The 17,754-nt window shown below is 46.0% G+C and overlaps 1 protein-coding gene across 1 annotated transcript in view; it reads left to right on the forward strand.

Annotated features, from left to right (window-relative positions):
• LOC135826770 (sushi, von Willebrand factor type A, EGF and pentraxin domain-containing protein 1-like) overlaps positions 1-17,754 on the forward strand; it is a 32,350-nt gene that overhangs the window by 10,429 nt on the left and 4,167 nt on the right. The window contains exons 2-4 of the mRNA XM_065339376.1: positions 3,928-4,018; positions 10,150-10,476; positions 13,725-13,886. Coding sequence (XP_065195448.1) covers positions 3,928-4,018; positions 10,150-10,476; positions 13,725-13,886 — 580 coding nt within the window. The remainder of the gene's footprint in view (positions 1-3,927; positions 4,019-10,149; positions 10,477-13,724; positions 13,887-17,754) is intronic.

Here is a 17,754-nt window from a genome sequence, read left to right on the forward strand (position 1 = left end):
AGATTCTTCCTCCGGCCGTTTTTGTTCGTCCTCCTGATTCCTCTGCCGCTGGACCGTCGTCACCTGATTGTTTCAAGCCTCAGAGTCTTCTTGCTCCGTGTGCTGATCCTGCTCTGTCTGAGTGTTTCACCCGATATGATGCTGCCAGTGGCAAGTTTGTTCGTCCGCCTGAAGCCGTTTCCCGTCCTCCCGACTGTCAACCGCCTGCCGTTACTGCTTCTCGTCCTGACCCGATTACGCTGCCTGATGATGATTTGCCGCGCTGCGTTCCGCCGCTACAGCCACCGTCGTCTGATCCGGTCCGTACTTCTTCTCCTGTTTCTCGTCGTTCTGGCCGTGTCCGCACTGCACCTGCTCGACTAGCTGACTATGTCCTGGACTGAGTTTATTATTTGGTTTGTTTTCTTTTGTTGTTTCCTAGGTATTTCGTTCATTCCCGTGGACGTGAATTTTAGCTAGGGGGGCACAGTGTAATAGGTGTATGTATGCTACGACCTGAATACTCACTATTTGTATTTCCCGCTCGTTCCCCTTGGCAATGAGCACTCACATAGAAGAGCGCATGCTCCAGTTCTGTTGTAGTCTAGTCTTGAGTTGTCGTTGTCCTGTTCTCCTTGTCTACACTCTTCTCGAATACTTCTAATTATCCAATCATATAAAACCCCTGTGTTCCGGTGTGAGGGGGCATCATTAGCCGGGAGCAGCTAACAGTAGTACAGCACGGAGACGGATTGTGTGTTCAAAATACTTTGTACAGCAACAGCTACGTGCATGTCCATCACATTGAGAGTAAAATTGGTTGCTCTCATCTGACGAGGAGTCTGTGGATTCAGCGGTTTCCTCGCTGGGTGCTGCACTTTCAGCGGCCATTTCATCACGGACTTTCTCAGCGCTCGTCACAAGTCGCATTGGAAAGCTTAGGTCGTGGCGGTTCGAAGCAGATTTCGTCTTCGAGCTTGCCCATGCTCCGGTGGGCTGTGAATAAGTGTTGTCAATGCGGCTCTCGATTATGCCTTTGAAAGATGCGAAGAAACACCTCCATACACTTTCCATCCGCTCCGCAGAGTACTCAGGCCCATCATTTAAAAAAATTTCTTCACAGCCTCCATCAAATCGGCGATATTCTCCTTCACGACGAGCTCAGTGTCGGACTGCAAGCTGGCAAAGAACACCAGGTCTTTGCAATTTAGGTCGGGCGATTGAGGGGACTGCAAGCTGGCAAAGAACACCAGGTCTTTGCAATTTAGGTCGGGCGATTGAGGCGGCTGAGTTGCAACAACGATGTTGAATCCTTTCTTTTTCCCGTGCAATGACCATCGCTTCAGGTTTGCTCTTGCAGTGTGGGGCCGCACACGGTCGTGCTGAGAGATCAGCTGCTGGCCAGCCTCAGGCTTTCCTGAGTTATGGTGAAACCACCATAGCTTTTGATGCATCGAGTCAAACACGCCGTCTTTGCTGAGCATGACACACCGATACTCCTGTGCATTCACAGTCACTGGCTCAAGAATGTCAGTTTCACTAGCTACCGTACCCGTCCGTGAGTCGGATCGCTCCGCTTTGCGCTGCACTCGCTCAAGTTTTGGCCGGGAAACTTCTCCAACAAGCGCTGCATCCCACCAGGAGGCAGCCTGCTACTGCCTCTGGCGAACTTGTTGTATTCGCTCACGATCTTCCATCGATTCCGAGTGGAAACACCAGCGCCACACTTCCGAACAGCCTTAGGCGTTGTGAGAGGTGTACTCACGCCGTAAAATTTCCCAGCGACATGCTTTTAGCGCTTCAGAGATCGCTTCCCCTTGCTATTAGTGCTTGCCATTTTTCTCCAAACTAATCTATGACCAACTGCAATAGGTGAGGAGTTGTGTCTCTGTTTTACTTCGTGAGATGACAGGTAGATCGAGCGGGACAGGTCGATGAATTTAACCGCACATTTTAATAAGTTGGAGGAAGTAGCGATTTCGAATTGTCGACGATTTAGCGACCTTTTATTCTAGCGATCGGAGTAGACAGTGTTTTGGGTAACGTGAGCAACCGGAGTACTAGCACATGTAGATATACAGTATGTGTACTACCAAGAGTACATAACCAAGAGTGTGCAACTGCCTGCACAACCTCTATGCTGTGCTGCGACGGCAGAACTTCACATCACGTGACATGGTTCAAAAGGTTATGCTGGCAAACAGTGCAAAGTGACCACAAGAGAGTTGTACCCAAAGCTGGGCTGCGTACAACCCAGTATCTATCATGCACTAGAGTGCACGGGTTCATCACGTGATGTGAAGTTCTGCCGTCCCAGACCCCATAGCTGGAGTTGCACACTCTTGGGTTATGTACTCTTGGTACTATTGAAAAGAGGAAAAAATGTTCAGAAGAAAGGTAACTGAGTTACTAGACAGTAGCACAGACAGGTATGAAGTGCTCTGCATATGTATGTGATGGTGCATGGCACTGTCCACTAAAAGAAAGAAAGAAAAACGCTGATTCGCAACCCCTAACTTAGCGAATTTGACTGATTTGCTAAATTCGCTAAAGTTTATATGTTAGTTAATATGTTGCTAAAATTAGGGGGTTTGCAGTACCGTATTTCCTTGAACAGCCGCCGCGGCCTGTATTCAAAACTAGCAAAACGGGTGCAGCCCTGAAAAAATAGCTGTACGTCACAATGTGCGTGCTGTATGCGTAGAGTTCACATACGATGTGCACTGTTGAACCTTTGTTCTCCAAGTACACTGTAGGCTAGTGCATCTTCTTCCTCTTCCTGTTGCACTGGAAAGAATATCATGGCGAGGGAGCTTGAGGGTCGACTAGCAAGTTAGTTGCATGTTCAGCAGCAGTCCGTCATGGCGACGGGGATGAAGTGGAGGAGCTTCAAAAAGACGTCGACGCAGAAAATTTTGGATACAAATATTATAAAAGGACGCCGCAAGTTTTGTTCTCTGCCGTTTGATTTCTCCTTCTGCGTTCGTTCCTTTCACAGCGTCCGTGTCCACTTTCTTCTAGACTGGTTCTCCCTGAGTTCTTCATTTTGTAGATTTGACAATCCTTAGTGCATCCTACGTTTCATCCGTTTACTTTGTTTTGCGTACTATTGCCTTTTTTGGTGGTCAATAAAATAACTCGTCTTGCTCTCCGTTATGTTGTGAGAGGTCGTCATCATGGCGTGTTCGATTTGTTCCCTTCTTTAGATCGTCTTTGATACCTTTGTCCGAAACGATAGTAACACTAGCTGCATGTGAAGGAACATGACGTCGTAGCTAAGGTCATCTCGTAGCTGTGTATAAATTGTGAACTGCTCTGCACTTGTTTATGATTAACCTTCAGTCCAAAGAAGCTGGCGGCGCTTATTCAAGGGCGGCTGGTATAACGGTAATCAAAGGGCGGCGGGTGTTCAAGGAAATAGAGTACTTGATTACGTAAAATACGAAGGATACATTTTCAAGTCCGTGTGACTTCAGAGACGGGAGGAACAAGGAATAAACCCAGGAGAGACGGAGAAAAAGGATGAAGAAGAAGAGACTAGGTTTTTCAGTGGCCAAGTCAGACAAAGGTGAAGGAAAATTTCAAATTGGACAGAGCGATATGATACAAAGAAGGGATGTGCACGCTATTGGCCGATGAATGCAGAGTTATAAAGCTCTGCCAAGTCGAGTAGATCGAGGGCTGTCTTCAATGCTGCTGGTTGGGGAATGAGTCTTGCAGAGGAGGAGGAGGGGGAGGGGGGGGGGGGAGGGGGATAATTCCATGACAAAGACCCATGAAATTGAATAGTGGCCCTGCCAGCAGGACTTTGCCAGAAGGTTTTATTGCTGTGAGGTTTTGCCACAGTGCCCTGTCTCTCCCAATCGCCTTGCCTTGCTTTCTCACTTGGGAAGGGATCACGGTTGTAATGGTTGCATTTGCTTGTGCCATGATGTGTTCCATACACAGGTTGTGCTTAGTGCACTGCTTTTGCTGACCAGCACATGGATGCTCTTTGTTAATGCTGCTCCTAATGATGGCTGGCACCGGAATGGCCAAGGTGAGTGTTTTCGTGTTTGTGGATGCTGTACAGTGGAGTGCGTTCTTGTTGTTCCCCATGATGACATCACAGGTCACATGACATACTATTATTATTTTCCTTTTATTCCACAATGGCGTGACGCCAATAAGGACGATTGATAAGTGTGATAGACCTGATACTAGCCAGAAACAGCTACTGTAGATGAAAATTACCAAGAGTACATAACCCCCCAGAGTGTGCAACTCCACTATGGGTGCTGTCCCGACAGAATTTCAAGTTGACGTCATTTTGATGATGCAATGCGCACTGTACACGGATTATCAGACGAATCCGGAACCTGTGGTTGACCGAAGCCGATCGATCCTGTACAAATTATTGCAAAGAAAAACGTGTGATGCGTTGACACCCGTACACATGTTGTAAATCACTGCTGCAAGGAGCATTGCGTCATAAATAATGACGTCAACTTGAAATTCTGTCGGGACAACAGGGTATGTGGGAGTTGCACACTCTGGGGGGTTATGTACTCTTGAAATTACCCAGGGAGGCAAGAAGCAATGGATCATGAAAAACAAGCTGTTTACTGTCACAAACATTTCTGTGCTATGACTGGTGACATCACATGGTACACGACATGGGGTTGGTGACATCACATGGTACACGACATGGGGATGGTGACATCACATGGTATATGGCATGGGGATGGTGACATCACATGGTACATGACATGGGGATGGTGACATCACATGGTACATGACATGGGGATGGTGACATCACATCATGGTACAGGACATGGGGATGTCGACATCACATGGTACATGGCATGGGGATGGTGACATCACAGTGGCGTGTCCAGGATTTGGCTGAGGGGGGGGGTTGCGGCCGGGATCAAGGCGGGATGGGTCGGGGGTAGATGACATCATGCTACTGTCCCAGGTCATTTTGAAAACCGATGTCAAGAAGCTCCTCCTGTAGCCCCCTTCTTCAACAGTTATTCACCCGAACGGCCCCAGAGACTGTTCCGGAGGATCAGCGCACCACACGGGGACAAGTGTCGAACTTGCTTCAAGTTCCCTTCGTGGGCCTGCGGGACGATCGACCATGATGTTTCGGGGAAGCATTCTCTGGAACGCTCTCCCCTCTGATTTTAGAGTGATACGTGTCCCTGGTCCCTTCCGAAAAGCTCTTTCTGCCATTGGTATACTTACTTTGTGAATATCCTCGTTAAACTTTTATTATCTGCCATAAATTCCAACCTTCTCATCTATCACATTTGTGCATGCATGTCTATAAAATCAACCACGTGTTCCTGACTCCATGAAATTGTCTTTCTATTCTTTGACTCCATGAAATTATTGTCTTTCTATTTCTGACTCCATGAAATTGTCTTCATATAAATTTTTCCTTTTCTTCTTTTGGTCCTTTCTGTCTTATAATTATTATAATATCATTTCTTTTTTTCCCTTGCATATCATCCCTTCATCACTCTGTGAGAACCTGTCCTATGGGCAGGTGAGAAGGCATCTCTGCCTGCTCATTGGGTGAAGTAAAATAAACAACAACAACAAGCCGTAAATCTCACACACCACGAGCAGTATTTCTGTACACGCAGCAACAATGTACATTGTCAACTTCAAATTTGCCGTTAGGTGAGCGAATCAACTGCAATTATTTATGCGAGTCCAACAATTTCTCACCGCTCTCAAAGAGTCAAAGCATCCTTTACATAGGCAGCGGTACTTGTCACTGTGCGCTGTTCTTCATGTTCTGGCTACTCCCTGACAACAGATTCTTCCGCGTCTGGCGGAGTGTGACTGTCAGTCCGCTCCGAAAGTTCAACTGGAATAACAGCGACTTCATCACTCCCACTGTTTCCTGTTGGAGCGGCAGCAGGAGTTGCGCCGCCACAGGAACGCCTTACAAAAATTCCAGGCTCTGCTGGCTAGAGCTTGGCCTTTTGGGATGTCCCTGAGACATCGAAGAAAAGCCTTCGAGTCAACCAAAACACGATTCGAACGAGGATGATCGCCTGAGCCCTCGGCATTCGAATCGTGTTTTGGTTGACTCGATCGAAGACTTTTCTTCGATGTTTGTACCGTTGAAGACGCGTCGAGCGCGTCCCAGCAGCAGGGATCACACTGTACAACACTCAACAGTACACAGTCAGGTCACCATGGTCACCGTGTTTCTGTAGCCGCGCCGTGCATGCTCACTGTACGTAGACTCTACTCTGTAGACTGTACTGTACTAGTCTGTAGTGTGTACAATCAACACCAGCTCGACCGTGCAACCGCTTTTGGACAATCGTTTCAGGCCGCGCGCGCCCCGACGAGCCTAGTCTAGCTCGATCGACCCGGCGCCCTAGCGCCCTGCCTATTATTTTTCGAAACCTAGGTCGAAATTTTTGAGGGGGGGGGGGGGGGGCGCGTGCCCCCCGCGCCCCCCCCCCCCCCCCTAAACCCGCCACTGCATCACATGGTACATGGCATGGGGATGGTGACATGACATGGGGATGTTGACATCACATGGTATATGGCATGTAGGTGACATTATGTTTTGCATAATGTTTGCATCTTGGGGGTCAAAATGAATCCCCGTTGTAAAAATGCATCTTTCGTGATTTTTTTGCCAGATTTTCTTCAGAAATAACAAATTTGGCGTGATTTTTGCCAGATTTTCTTCAAAAACAATTTTTGCAAGTGTCAGGTAAACTTTAGCCTGCTGCAGGCATTTTCTTCTGCTGGCAAGACTTGACCTTGCCCCGCACCTGACGTAACCTGACTCTTGTCCGTATTGAAATATGCCCGGCAGGCGGCAGTGTATGATGATGTGCATGCATGCACGGGTACATGTCCTGTAGGGTTCCCTGATGCCAACATCTACATGCTTCGAATCAGGGAGTCGTAAAATACCGGTATTTTACGACTCCCTGCTTGGAATAAATTTGGCAGCCATCTTGTTGCCATGGCAACGGGTGAATAATTTTCGCACATTGGATGATTTTTTGAATTTGTTTAGATTTTTTTCAAATCTATCCATTTTTGAGAATAATATCATTCCCCAAAAAAATCGAGTTTTACATCCACATCTTTCCAATATTTTTTCGAATAATAAAGAGGGGAAGGAAAGCGCAACGAAGAAGACCACGAGCTACGCATCACGGCAACAAAGAATGCCGAAAGTTACTGGATGATGACGAAACTAGTAAGACTATTTGACATACCGGCCACATAACTAGTCCATCATACATGATAGTGGAGTTCAGTAGGATGTTGACGTTTCGGTTTGTCACAATTCGACTTCGCTTATCTTCCCCTTTCTATGTTTATTCCTTACCCGTATATTCTCTATTATAAGCGCCGTGCTTATATTTTTTCAACACCCCTCTACCCCGCGCTTATATTGGAGACTGCACTTGTATTTTTTTCAACCAATACATCCATACAGAGCAAGAAGAAATACATGCTAGATATCATGCATGCAGCATTGATTTCCACCAAGACCGTGCTAATAACAGAGACTGTGCTTATAATGTTTCGAAAGGTGCTCACAGTGTGCTAGTATTGGAGACTGTGCTTATAATAGAGAATATACGGTAAACTTGAGCCTCCCAAGTTGGGTGGTCTGTTGCTTTGCGTCGTCGAGTTGTAGTAAGGCCGGTATGTCCAATAGTCTTACTAGTTTCGTCATCATCCAGTAACTTTCGGCATTCTTTGTTGCCGTGATGCGTAGCTCGTGCTCTTCGTTGCGCTTTCCTTCCCCTCTTGGACCTTTTCCGAACCTGAGCCTTCCAAGTTGGAAGGTTGTTGGTTTGCGCCTTGGAGAAAGGTTGGAGCTAGGTGTCAGGTCGCCGAATGTCTCAGTACTCCTTGTCAGTTTTGTGCCATTTTGTCGCACGCGCTGACTGTATAAGATCTGGTTACGTTGGTGGACAGTTAGTCATAACTCGTAACATTTTGTCCTTCCTCTGTTCAAAATAAAAGTAAATCAATCCAAAACCAAAATCAAGTAAATGGCATTGGTGACATCATAATGTCACATGAGAAAAAAGGACACAAGGACCGCTTGGCACCTCACGCACCAAGTACATTATCGAAAATGGAAGCATCACATTTCACCCTCAGTGAGACAGCATCTACCGTAGAATCCCCCGGATAAACCTATGGGGTTATCTGTTTCACAAGGACAATTCGGTTGGCTTATACAAGAACATGGGCTTACATGCGGGCATGGGCTTATACGCTGACACCCAAATTGTGCTATTAAAAAGTACCGAGGAAGTGAGAAGTATATTGCTGAAAGCCACTGTGCAAACAAAAACAACCGATGATTGTGTTGAATGTACAAAGAAACTACATCTACTACGTACATATACATGGTACGACCAAGAGTCCATTATGGATTCTTGTCTTGGTACGACCTAGGCCCATGTGCTTGCACGACAAAGCTTCGTGATGTTTGACCTTAGGCTTATGCATGAGCATGGGCTTATACGCGGGATACTACAGTATTGCAGTATAGACGTGAATACTGCAAGAAAGCGAAAACCATAGATCACGAACACAACCGAAAAGGTCTGTACCAAAGAAAGCGCATCGCTAGACATGCAGCATTGCACACACACACGCACGCACGCATTCACGCACGCACGCGCGCCCGCGTCCGCGCACGCGCACGCTTACGCACACGCACACACACACACTAACACACACAGCGCACAGTGCACTATGACCATGAAAACGCCTTTACCGAAGAAGTGCTGTTTTTCTATTCTGAAGTAGTTCTCTAGCCTGCATAGACCCCAAAAATGACATTAATTTTGTAATTTTGTACGTATTTTATAGTAAAATAAAGGACTAAGGGCCTGGTCAGACTGCAGCAAAATTAAAATAATCCTAGGATTATAATCCGAATCTCCATAGTAACTTGCCGCCAGAGCAGCAAAAGCGAGAGTTGACGCTCCAAAAAAAAAAGCAAGAACGGGCCACGCTTTTCCGCTCCAAACAGGATCTGATGCTGATACGCCATTGACGCTGATAATCACTGATTTTTTCATCTCGATATCGAGGAGCTAATTAGCCACGGACAACAACAAAACTCATAAGGATGGTTGCAAGGATTGCACTGAAGGTGTTGGCGATCCCAAGGTGAAGGAATTTGACGTCGTTCGTGGAGATAACCACTTGACGCTCGAAATGAAGTTTGAATTTTCATTCTCCCCACATGTGTAGTGTGATCGCGATTCAAATTCTGGACGCTGTTCTTTTTTCGTCAGGCAACCAAAAGTTGCCGCAGTCTGACCAGGCCCTAAGGAACTACAAGTTACACTATAATGTCCACTAACACCACCAGTCACTACCAATCAGCTAAGGCCAAGTAAAAAATAGATTGTTTATCGTCCTCGCCCACCCCGAATTTTCACCCTCCTGGTCAAATTATTTTATTTTCTAGCTCTGGTAAATGTACTGTATGTACTGCAGCCTACAGCCTCTAGTCGTCATGGCCATAGATTTTCGCAGGTCAAGTCCACAGACTGAACCATGACTTAGTTGCTATGGGCTTGAAAAGTGAAACTGATTACCAGCGGCCTGATTTTCTTCATTTTTCTGCGTTGGTGGTTACACCTTTCCTTATAATAATCCTCAAAATTGTCTTGCAAGATGTTATTCGTGGCTGACGATTCATCTGCATCACATGGATTCGTCTTACTCTGCGCCAAAATGGCTTCAAAAAGAAAAGAGAAGAAAAAGGCATGTCTGACGATAAACAATCAATATATTTTGCATGGCCTAATGCGATTACATTGCCAGACACTAACTGACGGCACTGACGTTCTACAACTAACTGGCTATGTTATGGCATGAGCGGATTGTTTAGTAGCAGGTGGTCTTAGTGGACAGTATAGTTGGAGTTCCTTGGTCCTTTTCTTTACTATAAATTAATTCTTGGCTCCCCATCCGAGTCTAGCCTTGTATGTATTTTTTTTTAAATTTTTACTAGAGCCACGTAAACCCGTCATGTGTGAGCCTGAAAAAGGGGAGTGGTGGCGTGGTTTGATTAGTATAGAGGCATGCCAGATTGTCCTTTTGCCACACATCCATCATCTCTCATGGTTTCCCTTCCGTATCCACTGCATTTATCTACTCCAGGCTTTTACCGCCGGGACCTGGTTGTCGATGGTGTTGAGAGGTGTTTGACCGACTCCTATCTTGTAGTTCCTAATTCCCTAAAACCTGCCAATGATCTGAAAAGCCTTGAAGATGCGAAACGAATTTGCTCCGAAATGGGAATGATCCTTCCACCAAAATTGGCCGCCCATTGCCTGTATGACTTTGCTTACCTCAGCAACATACATGGGCTCGACTACAGCTACGTCTGGGCTGATTTTTATCAGAGTACTGAACCAAATACATACAGAGTGAAAGGTAGACAGGGAAGGGACTTCACTAATATGAATGGAAGTGTAGTGTGTTATGGTAAGTCGTCCATCATCCATAGCTTCCATATGATATACCTGTATGTACAATATTATAATAAAGGTTGAGGCAGAGTAATTGTGGCTAATAAGGACATGGATAAATACCGAGATAAAGCAAGGTTTTCATTACATCGTCTTCATTAGCCATAAATGCGAGGTAGAGACCTTCATTTTATAAACCTGATCAAAACCCACAAACAAAGCAACCACAACTCGGAAGAATCCAAAAAAGGTGCATTTCATTATTCCCGTAGCTATGCAGAAGACGTTACTTCAGTAACGTCTGACGCTAGCCAGGATCCACACAGCTTTAATTTGGTATTTGTTTGTTTGTGTCACGCCTGGCGCTATCCCGTATCTGTCCCGTACCGTACCGTACCATCAAACACAGCTGGCCACATACAGCTGGCCGCTATATTCAAATAGGGCTTTCAAACGCAAGGTCATAACGTGAAGCAACTTGGAAGAATGAGTATGAATGCGGGGAATGCATGTAGGGCGATAGTGCGGGTTCGAATCCCAGGTTATGCCTGAAAAAATAGGAGAATTGAAAAATTTATAACATCCCTATGCTTTTTTGAAACATAACGTGAAGCAACTTGGAAGAATTAGTATGTATGCGAAGTGTATCGGGGATGCATACAGGGCGATAGTGCGGGTTCGAATCCCAGGTTATGTCTTTTTTTTAAGGAGAAATTTATAAGAATTTATAACATCCCGACAGTAGACTCGTAAGCCCAAGAACGCGGTTTCAGAGGGTCAGCCTAGCAAAGTTCTTATTTTTCAGCGCCCCAGGCTACGTTCTTATTTTGCGTTCTTACGCGTCCAACATGACCCGTGACGCTCATGTACAATGCACTGTGCGCTACATGTACCGGTTGTACACTTTACATGCACGTGTAGTATGTGGCGCTGCACTGGGTGATGCTTCCGCGAAGACCCGACAAGAGTTTGTGGTTGCGGACTTGTTCTTCGTGTACTCGGACAAGATCATGAAGGAACAATACCAAAAACTGTCGCGTTCTTAAAAATCTTGGAGTTCGTTCTTAAATCCAGGCTGGGGCGTTCTTAGATTTCCAGCCTGGACGTTCTTGGGCGAACGAGTCTACTGTATGCTTTTTTTGTCTAGGTCATCCAGGCAAAAAAGCATAGCGTAGGGCCCTGAGCTTCCAAGCTCTCTCGGTGCCTTTTAGAACGAGGTCTGTGTCGTTGCCAGGGAGACCACCAATCCACGACATTCCCGCTAAGGGTTCTTACCCAAGGCCCTCCACAGACTACGTCCATAGAACACACAGTACAAAATCACATAAAACCATTTTCCACGCCTGCATTCAAATTACACATTTTACATGCAACATACAGGTGACCTTTGGCCCTATGCAATTACGCAAGGCTTCTGCAATATGTGTACTACTGTTAAAGTACAAATTTTCGTTTGGAATTAACTTTCGCTATACTAGTATTCGCTAAGGGGCGCGAAATAACTAAAGTTTGTACGAAACTAAAGTTATTTTTCTGAACGTTCGGGGTGATACCGTATTTTCATTAAACATACACCTCTCCAATACTAGTACGTCTGAAGTACAAGTTGAGAGTGGATCTAAAATATAAAAGTACACGTCTCTAATACTAGTACATGCCGGAATGATGTGATGGAAATTACTGGGGTACAGGTACCAGGGTCCACCTTACCTCGCTTACCTCGCCATTTATCATCCGATGTGACCTTGTACACTGTTTCTACCATGGTCGGATGTATTTACAGCCTTACAGCATCATTATCACGAGTGGTTTGTCACCCAACCCAGACACTCAATCTTTCCAGAAACAATAAAAGTACACATCTCCAATACTAGTACAGTCTCCTATAGTAGTACAGGTCTGTACTACTATAGGAGACTGTACTAGTATTACTACTACTACTACTACTACTACTTTTATTTGAAAACAAACCGGGTGTCAGAAAGAAGAAACTGAAAAGCGCAAGCAAGAAAGGCAATGGTGACCAAACCATTCAAGAAAATAGCAAAAATTAGCAAAAATCCAATCAACTAAATAGGAAAATCCAATCAGAAAATAAAAGAAAAGAAAAGAATCAAGCCAACTAGGGAATACAAAACAAAGAGCAAGAGCGTTGTCCCTGTTGCTGCGGCTGACAGTTCAGGGCAACTAGCTGGAGGGTCGGTGTTGCGTTGCGTACTGGAGCTAATTGGTGGAGCAATTGGCTGGCTGGCGAAAGTCATGCCACAGGTTGCGGTTGATAGATTCTTGCACCTCAACTTCGCCCTTGGCGCACAGTTCGTACATTTTCTACTGTTCTTGACACAAACACATGATTTGCATGTCCCAGAAGGACCGCATGTGCAACATTAGGGAGGTTCCGGAGTACGATTTTTCGTGCCAAAATCCGTGGAGGCGCTACGGATATTTATACGTCGTTTTCGAGCAGTGAAAAGTTCCGGGGTACGGAACTTATGTGTTTGCCGTCATTGCCTAGGTTACGATCGCAAACACGTCACATTCCCGCGATATGCCTTTTTATTTTGAAAATTTGTACCGAAATCAAAACTTCCCGCGGAAAATTGATGTTTCTCGTACCAAATTTGTACGCGAAAAATCTTTCTGCACCTGACGCAAAATCTCCATACGAAACATGGTTCGTATGAAAGCCAGTCCACACGGATTCTCCGTGCCGAAAAAGCGTATGGAGCACGCCGGGAAAAAATCCGTAGCGCCCATACGGATTTTGGCACGGAAAATCGTACCCCGGAACCTCTCTATTTAGCCATACTACTGTGGCGTAAGGAAGCTGGAGGTGCAAATGCAGCGGGTGATAATGCAAAATTGCCAGAATCGGTAACAATTGCCAATTGATAACTGATGTAGAAAAAACAGTCAACAACTTAGTACTTCATGAATGCTTTGGTGCATCAATCGAGCTATGAAGCCCAGACTTCTGGTCGGCTGAGCTTATTGGGCCCCACCATCACACTCCATTATTCACCCCAGTGTCAAGAGACACATGGATTTTGAAGAAGAAACAGGAGAAGAGAAAATGTCAAAAAGCAGAAAAGTAATCATCCTAATCAAAAACTGGACAAGTTGACATGGAAATGGTAGCTTGAAAGATCACAGGATCCCGGTGACCAGTTTTACACTTTGGGTCAGACTTCACAGAGCTCAACTGTACATGCGTATAATCACTGATGTGAATTTGTATTTATGTTGTTGTGTTGACCTGTGTAGTTGTCTACTGCAATGTGCCTGACATTGCTAATGGCACACTCAACGCTTCAAGTATCCAATATGGCAAACAGGTGAAATACACATGTAATGTAGGTTTTTCACCTGTACTAAACACAACTTGTCTGGCTACCGGGTTTCTACTTAATAAGCCAGCATGTAAACGTAAGTTTTGTGTGGGATCTCTGCCTCATCATGACAGAGTCAATGTGTTTGTCAATCGTGCTTTGACCGTATTGTCCAGTGGTCTTGTCAGTATCGTCATTGACATGCAGGAACATTCGCAAATGTCCTTCACAGCTGAGACTTTCAGCTTGTGCTTGTCTTGGTTGCGCTCACCCTCCCCTCCTATGTTGTCGTATAACTTAGAACCTTCCAAGTTGGAAGGCTGTTGGAGTGCGCATCCAGGAATTGCTGGAGCTGTTCGACAGTTAGTTTAAGAAAGTCAGTGCCGTCGGTCAGTGTCGTGCAATGTAACGCACGAGCTGATTGCTGGTGGTGTTAGTGGACATTAAAGCGTAACTTGTAGTTCCTTGGTTCTTTTCTTTTCTATAAAATAATATTATTAAATTTATCCTTGGCTCTCCATCCGAGTTCATTTTAAGTGTTGCAGGTACGTTTAGCAGTAGGTGCACTAAAGGCCAGCTTGCAGCGCGCTCCTTCTGGTATTTAATTGTATAATCAATGGTGTTGTGGGAGATTGCGGTCTCTGTATTGATATCACCATTGAACACATGTGTTGTGCATAGGCCAAACCATAGTCCAGTGAATGTAGTACACCTCCCTGTCTAGCTATTATGATCACACCAGAGCAGTTCAGGACAAGACAAAAGGGGAACTGTTGACTTCAAGATCAAAGCTAGAACGCCGAACTAGAACGACAGAGAAGATCAGCAGCACAACGGAAAAGCATGCGCGGCTGATACAAACTTAGAGTAGAGGAGTAGAAAGATAATGATCTATCACGTGAGGTAGCTCACTAGTACGGATATCACATCCCTCCACCATTAGATGAGGAACACATAAGCAATAGTATGAGCAATGAGTTCACTATAATTTGTTGCTGATACGAGAAGCAAGTTCAATGTACTGTAAAAGCCATATACAGTCGTCCCTCTCTAATCCGGCACCTTTTGCTACGGCGTTTTCTGCTGGATTAACGAGGGTGCTGGATTAAGAAATCCTGCCCTCTGACCCGGCCCTACCCAATTGCATGCATGTATCATTATGTACGTCAAAACGCAGGGTTTTCCGTGTCGACCAAAGTATTTGGTGCACGGCTTTATATTCTCAATTGTTCTCGGGAATATACACAGTGATAAAGTGATAAAGTAAAACAGAGAACATGTTCACACGTACTCTTGCACGCACACACACACACCTGAAAATTGGCAGGACACTACTCCTTGCTAAAATAAGAAAGTATGGTTGACTGCCGTTGTCTCCTGGACAACATTGACCAGACTGGCCTAGCCTGGCCTGGCAAGGAGTGCACCTGTACGGTACGCGATTTACGACTGCCGGATTATGAAATCAAACTACGTGCAGTTTGAGCGATTTGTTTCAAAAAGTCACTGCCGGAGGCGGAATTCAAGTAACGGATTAAGATGTAGGAATTGAACGAAAAAATCAGTTTCGTCAGAAAGTGCGCCGGTTGGCAAGGGTTCCGTGTAAACAAGTGCCGGATTAGAGAGGGACGACTGTGTATATAACGAAGTGCTAACTCTAACGAGTTAACGAGGAGAAATCTGTCGTTATAGTAAACATCGTTATACAGAAATCGATACATACACTGTCCTATTGAGCGTTGAGAATAAGTGAGAATCGTTACCTTTGGTACACGTAAACCAGTCGATTTTGGGAAATCGTTATATATGCGCCTCGTTAGAATCATGGCTTTTACAGTAACACACTAAGGAACTGCAAATATCAACAGAGAGCTGAACGCAAAACCCAGGAGGTCTGCAGTTACAAGTTCATACGATCAGGGGACTTCCTTGAGCGTGTAGACCTGCGCAGATTAGAGCTAGGAGAATTAACAGAGATAGCAGAAGACTGAGTAGAAGATTCAGCAGAAGGTGCAGCAGATGCAGAAGAGGATAGCGATGTTGATTCCACATCCTGGCGGCTGGCGGCAACCTCTGGCTGTGACGGCTGTGGTGATTCGGCATCTGCATGTGACTGCGGCTGTGCAGCTGCCAAAGTTGAAGTTGATGACGGTGATGACCGGTCGGATATGAAGTAGGCTTCTCCCCCTGGCCCCCGCCACACAACAACGCAAACTCTTGATTATATCTGCAATACTTATATTATACCAAGAAATGACGAGGGCGCAGGAGGAGAGAGCCAAACTTGGAGACGACAAAAAGACAACGGGAAAGACTCCCGGGAAAAGACTCCAAGAAAACAACAAAGAACAAGCAGTAATAAACCGAGGTCTGCGAGGCCAAATCGTGACGACCAATCCGGGACTAATACGTACAGAACACATGACCAAGACCAAGACAACCAGACCACGGACGAATCACACACGACTCTCATTCCCAGACCAAACTAGCACTGCGCATGTACAGCATTCACTTGACAGTCACTCTCACACAGACGGAAGCACATCCTCACTCTCTGACAACGCGTACTCTTGCATGCATCACATACCATCAACGTCACACATCACACCATACTCGCGCGTACACTTAGACCATATATGACATCAGACACTGGACTCCACAAGACAAGAACCAAATACAACAACATGCGTAAATCATAGTCGAACAGAAATCCGCAACAGATATGCCTGCACTCTCGGGTAGCATTTCTCCTCCCTCGGACGGAAGACGGCGTCTAATGTGATCAGCATGGCGCTTCCATATGCGACCATCATCCAGACGTACAGTAAACGTGGCTGGACCAAGACAGTCTTCCAGCCCACCAGGCATCCATTTAGGCGTCGATGTGAAGTTAATCACCCAAACAGCATCACCACAACAGAGATCCGACGCCCGAGCTGTGCGACGGTCAACAGCAGCACCTTGCCTGTTCAAGACACGTGCTGATGTATCTGGAAACGTCAGGTCAAGACAAGAACGTGGCGTGCGGTTCATAAGCAGCTGAAATGGTGACTGGCCTGTTGTTGACTGAGGCGTTAAGCGATAATTAAACAGAAAGCGGTGTAACCGTGACGCTAGGTCTTCACCAGCCCCTGACAACTTCTTCAAGCCGGATTTGACTGTTTGAACTGCTCGTTCAGCAAGACCGTTGCTTGCTGGGTGATAGGGTGAAACCAAGGTATGCTTGATACCATTACTTGAGCAGAATTGTTGAAACTCCGAGCTGGTGAACACTGAGCCATTATCCGAGACAAGCTGTTGCGGAAAACCATGTGTAGCGAAACACTCGCGAAGCTTGCCAATGGTAGCTGTCGACATAGCAAATGGAACGGCGTGCACGTCGATGTACTTGCTGTGGCTGTCGACGATCACAAGTAGCATCTTGCCTTCCACAGGGCCTGCATAATCAATGTGCAGTCGGGTCCAGGGTTTGCCTGGCCACTCCCAGGGATGCAATGGCTGTAGTGCTGGAGACTTCTGGGTTGCTTGACATGGCTCACAGCTGCGGACCTTGAGTTCAATTTCGGCATCGACCGATGGCCACCAGACGTAGCTGCGGGCGAGCGACTTCCTTCTGGTTATGCCGGAATGGCTGAAATGTAACTCTTCCCAGTAACTTTTCTCGGCCTTGGGGCGGAATGACAACGCGAGGCCCCAACAGTAAGCACCCATCGATGATGGAGAGTTCACTTCGACGACGGTAGTACGCTTGGTAATCACTTTGCACGTCGTTAGGCCAGCCTTCCTGGACGTACTTAGGAACTAATGCAAGCACTGGATCACGGCGAGACCATTGCGCAGCGCTCGATGATGTCACGGGAGTTCCGTCCAAAACAGTCATTGACAAAACTGTTTCAGCCGGCACGGGAACCTGGAATTCTGGCGTTGGTGCCGGCAGACGACTGAGACCATCAGCGTTTCCATTT

This window comes from Sycon ciliatum, chromosome 10, assembly GCF_964019385.1.
Source record: "Sycon ciliatum chromosome 10, ocSycCili1.1, whole genome shotgun sequence".
Taxonomy (NCBI): domain Eukaryota; kingdom Metazoa; phylum Porifera; class Calcarea; order Leucosolenida; family Sycettidae; genus Sycon; species Sycon ciliatum.